General features: G+C 37.6%; 1 protein-coding gene across 2 annotated transcripts in view; it reads left to right on the top strand.

Annotated features, from left to right (window-relative positions):
* The window catches only part of letm1 (leucine zipper-EF-hand containing transmembrane protein 1), an 87,923-nt gene extending 76,038 nt beyond the window's left edge, over positions 1-11,885 (top strand). Inside the window, exons 11-14 of one of the 2 annotated variants that reach the window (XM_060846486.1) lie at positions 693-827; positions 1,189-1,382; positions 7,018-7,156; positions 8,842-11,885. In XM_060846486.1, the coding sequence (XP_060702469.1) occupies positions 693-827; positions 1,189-1,382; positions 7,018-7,156; positions 8,842-8,994 (621 nt within the window). In that variant the 3' untranslated portion in view covers positions 8,995-11,885. Of the gene's footprint in view, positions 1-692; positions 828-1,188; positions 1,383-6,999; positions 7,157-8,841 lie in introns of both variants that reach the window. The other variant, XM_060846410.1, reaches the window with a different exon arrangement.
* The last annotated feature ends 488 nt before the right edge of the window (positions 11,886-12,373 follow it).

Below are 12,373 nucleotides of genomic sequence, written 5' to 3'. Positions count from 1 at the left end.
ATATCATGTGAACAATATGTACTGTTGTTGGCATGCCAATCAGCTAGTAACATTGAATTTGCACTGCATCTTAATTTCAAATTTCCAGAATTTGCTCCAACATATGCATCACACAATGGAATGTTGCCTTCAACTGCTCAATTATTTTTCACAACTGAATACATTTGTATATAGGTTGTATAGTGATCTTGTTGCAAAAATGTTAAATCTTATAATATGCCTATCCTTACAACAAATTAATTGTTTATGCAAAAGCCAATTGATCTTTGACCCTAAAAGAGGAAAAATTAAGTATTCCGTCTCCTTCCTGTATATTCAGAATTGTTGAGATTGTGTGTTAGACTTGTTTCTCTCAATTTATTATTTCATTCTCTTTCTGTGCTTTATTTATTTACTTATCCATCCATCTTGATTCATTCAACTTTCTGCCTTGTTTAATTTTCAGCCTCTGTCGATGGTTAAGCAGAAATGCTCCTGGGTCCATATTCCTCTGGTCCCAGATATCTGTTGGCTTCACTGTGTTGGCTTTCCAAGTTATTTTCTTTTAAGTTTAGAACTGAAGGATACAGTAAAAGGTTGTAATTGCATATTCCTTGAAACATCTTGGTTCAACAAGACCATTAATATTTCAAACATGAAACTGTCCTCAAACTTTAAATTATAATTCACTGATTCACTGGCTTACTTTTCAGGGTGAAGAGATTACAAAAGAGGAAATAGATATGATTAGTGATGCTTGCACCAAGTTGAAGGAACAGAAGAAACTACTCACCAAAGAGAAGGAAGAGCTAGAGGAATTGAAGGGGGATGTACAAGAGTATAATGAGGTAATTATCAAAATTAAATATTTGTATTTATTTGCCCTCATTGAATTTTGAATGATTTACTTGAAGTGAAGTGAGTTTACAAATTAAAGAGTAATTTCTGACTGGACTGAACACTTTGCGAAAAGAAACAGAATTATCTTTGAATTGTTGAGATCCACTGAGGCACTTTTCTATCGTGTATGTTGCTGAATTTATTGTAAATGTGCCCACTCTTTGCTGAGCTTGCTGTGACATGATTGTTCTCCAAATATCATTTGTATGAGATGAATGTGTGACTTTAACTTTAGCTATTTTGCCACATGATCACAGATTTTGTTGAAGTCTCTATTAAGGGTGTCTTTATTTTTGTATTGCATTCTAGGATTTAGAAGAGATTAAGAAGGAATTTTCCAAAACTGGAAAGGAGACTGTTGTAGAAGAGTCCAAAGCTAGCAAACGATTAACAAAGAGAGTAAACCGAATGATTAGCCGAATTGACACGCTCATTGTTGAGCTGGAGAAGGGCAAAGAGGTGCTGGATGATCGACTGGATAGTGATGCAACACCCCATACAGGGTATTATGCTACATAAATAGCTTATTATACTTATGTTGGTAATGTAAAATACTTGCTGTCTACCTTGTGGACCTAAAGAAATCCTAATATTTCAATCTTAATTAGAGTCATAGAGATGTGCAGCAAGGAAACAGACCCTTTGGTCCAACTTGAGCATACCGACCAGATTTCCTAAAAATAATCTAGTCACACTTGCCAACATTTGGTCCATATTCCTCTAAACCCTTCCTATTCATATACCCATCCAGATGCCATTGTAAATGTTGTAATTGTACAGCCTCCACCACTTTCTCTGGCAGTTCATTCCATAGACGCACTATCCTCTGTGTGAAAAAGTTGCTCTTTAGGACCCTTTTAAATCCTTCCCTTCTCACCTTAAACCTATGCCATCTAGTTTTGGACTCCATTACCCGGGGGAAAAGACCTTGATTTTTCACCCTATCCATGCCCCTCATGATTTTATAAACTTGGATAAGGTCACCCCTCAGCCTCTGATGCTCCAGGAAAAACAGCCTCAACCTATTCAGCCTCTCCCTATAGCAAACACTCTAACCCTGGCAACATTCTTGTAAATCCTTTCTGAACCCTTTCAAGTTTCACAATGTCTTTCTTATAGCAAGGAGACCAGGATTGAATGCCATATTCCAAAAGTGGCCTAAGCAATGTCCTGTCCAGCTGCAACATTACATCCCAACTCCTAAAGTCCATGCGTTGACCAGTAAAAGCAAGAGTACCGAGCACCCCGTTCACTACCCTGTCTTCCTGCAACTCCATTTTCAAGGAACTATGAGCCTTGAAAGGTCTCTTTATTCAGTGACACTCCCAAGGTTCTTACCATTAAGTGTATCACTTATAACAAAATGTAGCACCTCACGTTTATCTAGATTAAACTCCATCTGCCACCCTTTGGCCCATTGGCCCATCTGGTCAAGGTCCCTTTGTACTCTGAGGTAACTTCCTTCGCTGCGGTGTCATCTGCAAACTTACTAGCCATACCTCCAATGTTAAAATCCAAATAATTCACATAAATGACGAAAAGCAGTGGACCCAGCTCCGATCGTTGCAGTACACCACTGGTCACAGGCCTCCGGTATTAAAAGCACCCTCCAACCTCTGTCTCCGACCTTGGAGCCAATTTGTATCAAATACATTGATAAGAAAATTGATAAGAGCAAATTTGTAATGCAGTATTGCTAAGGCACTGCGATATCTCCAGATTTGGTATCTAGCAAGGTCACATAATCTGGAGCCCAAAGCATAAGTCAGAGGTTCTATGGTGTCAAGTTGGGACATTGAAACTTTGCTTTACAAATTAGTTTTGTGTTGCTCACTGAAGATAAATCTTATTTTCCTATCTAGTAAATCTCACAATTGTTAGCTTGAGCAGCCATCTGATGGAGTATATATTTTTCCTACTGTCAAAAATGATGAGAGACATAATATGCTTGAGGTAGCATTCTTTCCTCGACCCATTGTGTCTCGTGAGGGAACATATAGCAAAATAAGGAGACGTTACGACTTGGGTGTGATGGAATTTCTTCTCCCAGCAGGTAGTGAAATTCTGGAATTCTGTATCCCAGAAGGTTATGGAGGCTCGATCACTGAAACTGTTAAAAGATGAAATAAATATTTATAATATTTGAGTTGAGGCCTATGAGAAGCTGGTATGGAAGACAACTTGAGACCAAGGGCAGATCAGCCATGATATTATGAAATGGGGGAGGTTTGAGGGGCTCAGTGGCCTACATCTGATCTTGTATCTTCTATTCTTTCGTATGTTACATTTTATCTTATTATTGCACAAATTTAAAAAAAACAAGCTCTTACTTTTAGGTGAATAAAGATTTGATCCAGAAGTGATGGTCCATGCTGGGATTCATGGGAGTATAGAAAGCCCAAAGGCACAAGTATATAGATTCTGCATCACCAAGGGGATGAAAGGTTCAGGGATATGTAGTAATCCAGATTTAAGATAAAATTTGTATCATGATCTTATTGAATGATGGACAGACTTGGAGAGACAACTTCTGGTCCTGTGTTTGTAAGTTCACAAAAGTGTTACGTGGGCCTATCTGTATTCAGGGAAAGAAAAGAAAGTGCAGTAGAAGCAGAATTAGGTCATTCGGCTCATTGATTCTGCTCTTCCATTCAACTCCACATTCTTGCCATTTCCCTATAAGCCTTGATTCCCTTATTGACTAAAATGTATCCATCTCCACCTTGGATAAACTCAACAGCCCTTTGCTGTAAATAATTTTTCAGATTCACTACTCTGTGAGAGAAAAAAATTCCTCCTTGTATACTTACAGCAAACCTGCCTATGTTTCTACTTCACGCTTTTTGAATTAAAGACTAACATTCCATTCGCCTTCCCTATAAACTGCTTAACTTATGTGCTAGCCTTTATTGATTAATGGATGAGGATGTGTAAATACCTCTGTTCTGTAGTTTTTCTTCATTTAACTAATATTCAGTTCCTCTATTCTTCCTGTCAAAATGCATAATTTCACATTTTCCAACATTATTTTCCATCTTCCTGTCAGCCATCTTTTTTACCTATTTGCTTAATCTGGCTGTCTCCCTCTGCTGACTTTCATCCTCGCCACTTGTCTTCCCACCTGATTTTGTCATCCACAAATCTGGGTAAGCACATCTACGACTTCATCCTGATGATTGATATAAATTGCAAATAATTGTGGACCCCTTGGCACTCCATTTGTTACAGTTTGCCATCTGAAAATGCCCTCATATTCTAACTTTGTCTTTGATTATTGAGCCAATTCTCTATTCATACTAATGCATTACCCCAAAACCAAAGGCTGTTATCATATTGAATAGACTAATGAATGGTGCCTTATCAAATGCTTTCTGAAAATCCAAATATTTTATATCTACTGCTTCCCCTTTATATGTCCTGCTTGCTACCTTGAAGAATTCTAATAAATTGGTCTGACGTGATTTCTCCTTCGTGAAGGCATGCTGACTATGCTTGACCACATTATGTATTTCTAAATGCTCTGCTGTTAAATCCGTCCTTGAGAAAATGTTAGAGGATGTAAAGCAAACTGGCATGTCATTGTGTCTTTTTTGTCTCCTTTTGCTTTTTAAATAAGTATATTACATTAGTAGTTTTCCAATTGTCTCTGACTATTCCAGAATCTAAGGAGTCTTGATTACTGCCAGTGCCTTCACTATCTCTGTAGCTTATTCCTTTAATTTCTTAGGATGGATCTCATCAGGTCTTGGAGACTTATCAGTCTTTAGTCCCATTAGATTCACTAGTACTTCTTGTCTAGTGATTAGCTGTTGCATTTATTTTCTGTTTTCCTTTTCTATCTTGATCTGTTAGTAATTTTGGAAAACTGTTAGTGTCTTCTACTGTAAAGATTGATGCAAAGCATTTAGTCAATAACTGCTGTTTCTTGGTTCACCATTTTCTTTAGCTTCACTTCTGTTAGAGAGCTATGTTTATTTTGACTACTGTCTTTGTACATTTAAAGAAGCTCTCACTTCCAAGTTTACCTTCACCCTCATTTTCTTTTTTTGGTCATCTTTTGTTCAGTATGAAAACATTCCCAATCCTCTATCCTTTGCCAAACATTTTTATTTCAATTTAATGCTATCCTTTACTTTCCTGGTGAACTGTAGTTAGCTATCTCCTTCCTAGAATTCTTCTTCCTCATTGGGATATATCTTTGCTGTAAAGCATACATCATTTTCTTAAATGTCTCTTGTATTCCAATCATCTTTGCAGCTGAACTCTTTTCACAGCCCACTGTAGCCAACTTTGACCTCTCTCTTTCTTTGTAATTACCCTTATTTAAGCTTAGGACAGTTGTTTCCTCCCACTGTAATTAAAATGATAAATTCTATCATGATATGGTCACCGTTTCCTTGGGGGTCTCTTACTCTAACATCGTTAAACCAACTTCGTTGCACATCACCAGATTGTTCTCGTAAAATTACCTGAATACCCACTCTGAATTTTCCCTCATGGCTACTCTCCTTTTTCCACCATATAGCTACTGTTAGGGAGCATATAGATTACTCCTATCAGTGCCATCTTCCCCTTTTAATTTTTTGCCTTCCATATAGATTCTACGTCTTCTGTTTGCAAGTCATTCTGCTTTTGTACTTATTCCATCCTGTACCAACAATGTAACCCCACCATCATTTCCTTCCTACCTGTCCTTTCGCAAACTCACATGCCAGAGAGGTGATGGCTTGGTAGTATTGATGCTAGACTATTTCATCCAGGTACCTTGGTAATGCTGTAAATCCTGCCATGGTAAATAGAATTTGAAATTGATGAAAATCTGGAATTAAGAGTCTAATTATGTCAATTAATTCGATGGCAAGTATGGGACAAACCCATCTGATTCAGTGTCCTTCTGGGATGGTAACTGCCTTCTTTTTGTGGGTCATAAATGCAGGCCTCGCCAGTGATGCTCACATTCCCATGATCAAATGAAAACAAACCCTGATTATTTAGTGCCTTGTAATCATATCTTGTAATGGCTATGAAGATCTGCATTAACATGCATTTATGTCATTAATTGATTTATTCTGTATAAGAGCTGTTAAAGTTCCTCTCTCGCACTCTCTCGCACTCTCTCGCACTCTCTCGCACTCTCTCGCACTCTCTCGCACTCTCTCGCACTCTCTCGCACTCTCTCGCACTCTCTCGCACTCTCTCGCACTCTCTCGCACTCTCTCGCACTCCCCCATTGCTTCAATGCCCTGTAATCAGGGAGAAAGGATTCAAGAGAAATGATCGCTTAGCAAACGAGAGGATATAGCAGCCTATTGATTACTAGTCTTTAACTAATGTAATTAAATGCAATGGTCAAGAAAGCACAACAACATCACCTCTCCCTCAGGCTCAGGAAATTTGGCATGTCCATAAGGACTCTCACCAACTTTTACAGACTCACCACTGAAAACCACTGTCTGGGTGCATAATGGCCTGCTGTGGTAACGGCTCTGCCTCAGACCATAGGAAACTACAGAGGTTGTATGCACAGCTCAGACCATCAAGGAAGCCAACCTTCTATCCACAGACTCCATTTACACGGCTCATTGCCACGGCTGCCAATATCATCAACAATCCATCCCACCTCTATAACCTTTCCCATCAGGCTAAAGGTACAGAAGGATAAACACAAAACAGCAGGTTCAGAAACCGTTTCTTCTTGGCAGTTATTAGGCTGATGAATGGACTGTGTAACTTCAAATAATACTGATCTTGCCTCTCACATGCCCTGTGCAATGTAACCTATATGCCTCTTAATTTTTTTTTTCACCCTATGATCTGTGGTTATCAGGATCTGCCTGTACTGCTTGTAAACAAAGTTTTTCACCGTACTTAGCGTGCAACAATAAATAAATCAAATAAAGTACTGTAACTCCCTTTGTATCAATAGTTGATTAGAAATTTGGTTAGCTTCCACTTTGAAGTGTGGATGGTATTCTGGTTAAATGCCTATCAACATAACTTTTGGTGTCTGTCAATTGGATAATAGATTAGCAAATCTGAAATTTTGGATTCTGCTACATGGCCCCTTGTCAGCTATTTATGATAACTTGCAATTAACTTTAATTTTTTTCCTATATGCAGTTTGTATTTCACCTTTAGGGAAAATATCATCAGCATCAATGAACTAATCAGCGCAATGAGGCAGATCCAGAATATCCCCCAGCACAAATTACAGAAGATTGCTGAATCCCTGGATGAAAACAAGGATGGCAGAATTGATATCAATGATGTTATAAAAGTAAGTCAAAATAAATTATAAAACACAAACTTCCAATACTATACTAGACTTAAATAAAGTGACGCTAATAAACTTTTTTTTTTGAGGAAAATGATTTATTTTTGCAATTTTCTCTTCTTCCATCTCTTAAGTTCGAGGAAATGTGTAACTGAGAAACTGTTTAGCAGAGTTCATTAGAGGTCTAACCTATAGATGGGTATCACATAACAAACAGTTTGAGTTTTTCAGGTACGTACATGTTTGCATTGCTATCAGGTAAAGTCAGTGTCTGGTAACATCAGACATCAATTGTGACCCTAATGTACACCAATCTCGAAACATTACATCAGTGCGTCCAATTCCAGTGACATCAGGTGCCGAAAAGATGTGCACAATTGAAACAGTGCAGTTGTGAGGGATAGATAATGAACACTATATGACTGATCGTCACCATACCGCCAAACTTCCCTCTTCTCTGTCTCATCTCTTGTCTTTTCTCCCTTCCACATCTTTTTCTCCCTCTGTCCTGTCTTCCATTCCTCACCTTCACCTTCTAGTACCCAACGCTATCAATGGCATTGCTGTTATTGTGCCTTTCTGTTAAATCTTAAAAAATACTTCAAGTTAGTTAAACATGATTTCTCCTTTTAGAATTTGTGACCTCTTCCTGATCAAACTCCTTTTACCATCTAATTACTAATTCTGACCTGGATTGTACACTTTCTCTATTGGATACCATAAATGCTTATTGTTATGTAAATAGTGGACTTTATTCAACAAGTGAAAGTTACGAGAGCCATCATAGGTAATTAAACTTTACTGCTGTTTCTTCCCCTCCTTATACTCTGTCCAGAAATACAGAGGAATCTCAATTATCCAAATGAGATAGGTGGGCACTATTTCGTTTGGATAATTGATTATTCAGTTAATTGGTTCAATGCCTTTCCTCTGGGGCTCTGAGTTTGCTATTAAGTCTCTCCTCATTCAGGAGACAACCAGCAGCACAGCGCACCTGAGACCTCAGCTGTCCCCCAAGCCCAATCCATCCCTGCCCCCAACACCGCCCCCCTGCCCACTCCCAAACAGTGTCCAACAGTCCCCTTCCTGTCCAACACCGCCTCCCACCCACATGACCCCCTTCCACTCCAGCCTCTCTCCAGAGCAGCCGGATTGGACACCAACAACAAGACTGCTGCTGCTACTGCCTTTTGTCTTTGGGGTGGCGGGTGGGGGAGGTGAGTCTCCAAATAGTGTGCATGTATATACGGTCATACGGGAGGTCAGTCATTTAGAGGAAGTGCCTGGGCTCCCATTAGTCCAGGACTGATTTCAGCAGCACTTTTAATCCTGTAAACAAAAGACACGTTCAGTGTTGGACACGTCTTTGATAGAATGTTTCTGTCAGGACCGCGAGATCTCCTTTGGATAATCTGATTTTCGGCGAATTGGTTTTTGGATAATCGAGGTTCCCCTGTATATCTTAATTTTTAAATTTTGTGAAAGTCCTGCAATGCAAATCATTACAAAGTATGATCGAATGAAAAGTTTCATAAGTGCCATTCATTGGTTGATTGAAATGATGTACGAATTCAAGAGACAATGTACCAATTCATGAACATTGTTTAAAGGTAAATATTGATTGTCAAAAGTTAACAAGTAAAATGCCTTGTGGAGTCACTGATTTCCTAATTCATTTGTCATTGCAGGTAGTGAAGTTAATTGATAAAGAAGACATAGATATCTCTACCAACCAGGTTGCAGAGATTTTAGAACTGTTGCGTAAAGAAGAGAAAGTTGTTGAACACCAAAAAGCAAAAGAAAAATCAGTGAAGGAACAAGTGGCAGAAGTCCAGAATTAAACAGCTTCAAGTAATAAAATGCTTATGATATCAGAATTCGTTTAACTTTGTTTGATTTTTGAAATCAGTTGTAACTACATCTAGAGGAATCGAACAATACTGCAGAAGAATTGTAGATTGATTGTGCTACAGAAATGGAATAATGTTTTCTGTTATGCCAGGAATCCCACCTTTCCAGAAGCTTGGAAACAATATGAAAGAACTGTTTCTTTGAAAATGCAGTTATAAAAGAAATGTTGTGATGTGAAAAGCTCTAATAATATTGTTTTTATAATTGAACAAAGCAACAGAAAAACATTAGCCTTGGTGGTCATTGGTCTGTTTTCTAAAATGCTTACACAATTTTGGTTTCCATTTGGTGCCAGATTAAGTGAAGTTTATATTGATTCTTCGGTATTTCCTCACTACTTGTACAAAACTTCCAGGTTAGTGTATGGAAATTGATGCGTTACCACTATTAATTTGTAGTATTTGTATTACCACAAATCTGTAATACCGAACCCATTTATCTTCAAATCTTTCAAAATTGGGTTTAACTTCAAAACTCAATCTTGTTGTATCCAGTAAAACTGATTTTGGATGAATTCTAGGAGGTGCAATATCAGAGGAATTAGATAAATGCGCCAAACCAAAGAATATTTTAGCTCATTTTGGATACTCTAAATTCCTTTTGCATCCTTAAGGTGTTAAATCTGACATATAGTGCATCTACTTATTTATAATGTAGGCATTTTTAATAAATAGTATGGATATTAGACTACATTGGCATTGTTTATTTCTGCACACCCCAAGCAGATTATGTTTTACTCTATGCGTTTGTTTGCATATGTTTTGTGGATCAGGTTTTTAGGAATACACTCAGGTATTGCTAAATTCATTTTTAAGTGGTTAACTTAAAAAAAAACAGCATGTCCCATCTTTCAAATTATATCCTTGTATTTATATTGTGGTGATTGCAGCAATCAATGTGTTTATCTGTGCAAGATTGTAGTATACTAATGGATAATGATGTAGCTATGGAAATTTGAATGTTAACTACATTTCCGTCATAGAACATCTCAGTATTTCACTGTTTGTTTGCCTTGCCATGGGAACATGGATTCAATGTGCAAAATATTTTTTCTTTCTTGCATAAATTCAAAATGAACCTACACATGAATATGATGGTTAAAAATGTTAACTTGTAGACTGTACAAAGTTTTGATTTCCATTTGGTGCCAGATTAAGTGAAGTATATATTGATTCTTCGGTATTTCCTCACTACTTGTACAAAACTAATGAGAAATCACTAATCATACAACCTTTGTGCACAATCTGTGCTATATTTGCACTATTGACTTGTATATGTTTTTTTTTGATGTTTTTGTTTTAGATTTGACATTGATTATTTGAGTAAAGTTGATGTTAGTCTCACTAATAATAGTGACAAAGTGTATGTATGGTTTGATGGCATTTGTCATGAAAACTGCATTTTTTGGCTGCAAAATTATTGGATTGTTTTTCCCCTAAACCTAATTAAGAAAATTAACTATTTTATGACATTGTTTTAGTCCATTTTATATATTTCTGATTTTTGTTTTTGCATGACCATAGCCCCCTTTCCAACTCTTGACTGAAACTTTCAAGTTTCGATACTGTTTCCCCTGCACTTACATCTAATATGGAAAGATGCACAGCATCAAACTGGTTATTTGGAAATGAGCAATTGATAATTCAGGCGATTACGCTGTGGAAATGAGATCTGTGCAAATTGATGCTTTTCACTAGCTTCAGAGGAAACATCAGACCAGCTTAATGTATATGGTTAGCTTATCAGGCTGGAAAAGGACTCTCCATAAATTTGTTTCTAACATTGAAAGAAATTGAATTGGCAATATGCTACATGAAGCCTTTGCACGTTTAGCTCTTTGCAATTTCTGCATCATTCTCAACAGCCAACAGGGGTATACTGGAGATATTCACCCTCGTTACTTTCCATCAAGTATTTTGTTGTGACACCAAATGTGGAGAAACCTTGTTTGGAATTTTATTTCCTCCCAAACCTGTCTTCAAGTCTGTGCAACCCTTTCAATTATTCTGTAATAATATTGTTGGATTCTGGTACGTTGCAGTGCAGAGTAATATCCTTTTTACTTCTGGGCCTGGATTCAAATCAAGCCGGAAGTGATATGTTTGGTAACATAATTAAAGCTGCCCTAAATTTGGGATTATCACAAAGTGTAGCTGGTGCTGAGAATGTAAAATTTCACACTTACTGCTCGGTAGTTGGAAATTGAATTAGAAAGAGCTTTACTTTCCCTCTGTCTGTATTATACCCAGTGTGGACCTACCTGATTACAACTCTAAGTGAAATATAATATGTTTTGATGAATGGAACATGATAGTAAGCAAGATTGAAAGTCAATGACACCAGATTTTCAAAGAAGAGGCACAAGGAACTAGGCAATCTGAAAATTTGAGAGTAGTATATGGACTCTCATTAAGTAACTGCAGAGTAAATTAGAAATACTAATCAAAGTGCACTTTTAAAATGAAATTTAAAGGGGAGAATATTAATTTCAATGATTCATTTTGCCTGTTGAAAATATTCTGTTCTGAAATGATGAATTCTAAGTGTTAGTTATGGCGTTAAAAATACTGAAATGTTGTAGGCTAGAGATCATTGTCTTAGTAACTACAGGCTATGGCCCTGCTTTAATAACTTGTACCTGCTAGAGCATGAATGTGTACAGAAATGGTGCTCTGATCTTTGGAAAATATAAAAGATATTTTTAGAAGTTACATGAAAACAATGGTCTAGACTTGGAGTAGTTAACTTCAAAGAAATCTGGGAATTTGTGTATAAAAATTGGAAAATGAATTAAAGTGCACAAAGTTAAATCCGAACAAAATCTTCCTTATTTATTTTTCTGATCATTCTTCCATTCACCACTCCCCTCCCACCCCAAATCAGCTGCATTCCCATCCCAACAATTCAATATTCTTCTCAAATCCTAAGATTGCTACTTTCTGGCCAGTTGGCATTATTGAGGAATGATTTTAAGATTTAAGTTTTGGAGGAAGTAACCAGAGGGCAGAGTGGTAGAAATTGTTTACTTAGATTTTAGTAAAGCCTTTGAGGAAGTTCTGCATGGTAGACTTAGTAAAGTTAGATGGATTCAGGGTGAGCTTAGCAAATTGGGTACGCAATAGGCTTAATGACTAATGTGGGTGGCACAGTGGTTAGCACTGCTGCCTCACAGCGCCTGAGACCCGGGTTCAATTCCTGACTCAGGCGACTGACTGTGACTGTGTGGAGTTTGCACGTTCTCCCCGTGTCTGCGTGGGTTTCCTCCGAGTGCTCCGGTTTCCTCCCAAAGTCCAAAGATGTGCGGGCCAG

This window comes from Hemiscyllium ocellatum, chromosome 1 (genome assembly GCF_020745735.1).
Source record: "Hemiscyllium ocellatum isolate sHemOce1 chromosome 1, sHemOce1.pat.X.cur, whole genome shotgun sequence".
Lineage (NCBI taxonomy): Eukaryota > Metazoa > Chordata > Chondrichthyes > Orectolobiformes > Hemiscylliidae > Hemiscyllium > Hemiscyllium ocellatum.
This window is presented reverse-complemented; position numbering and strand designations above follow the sequence as displayed.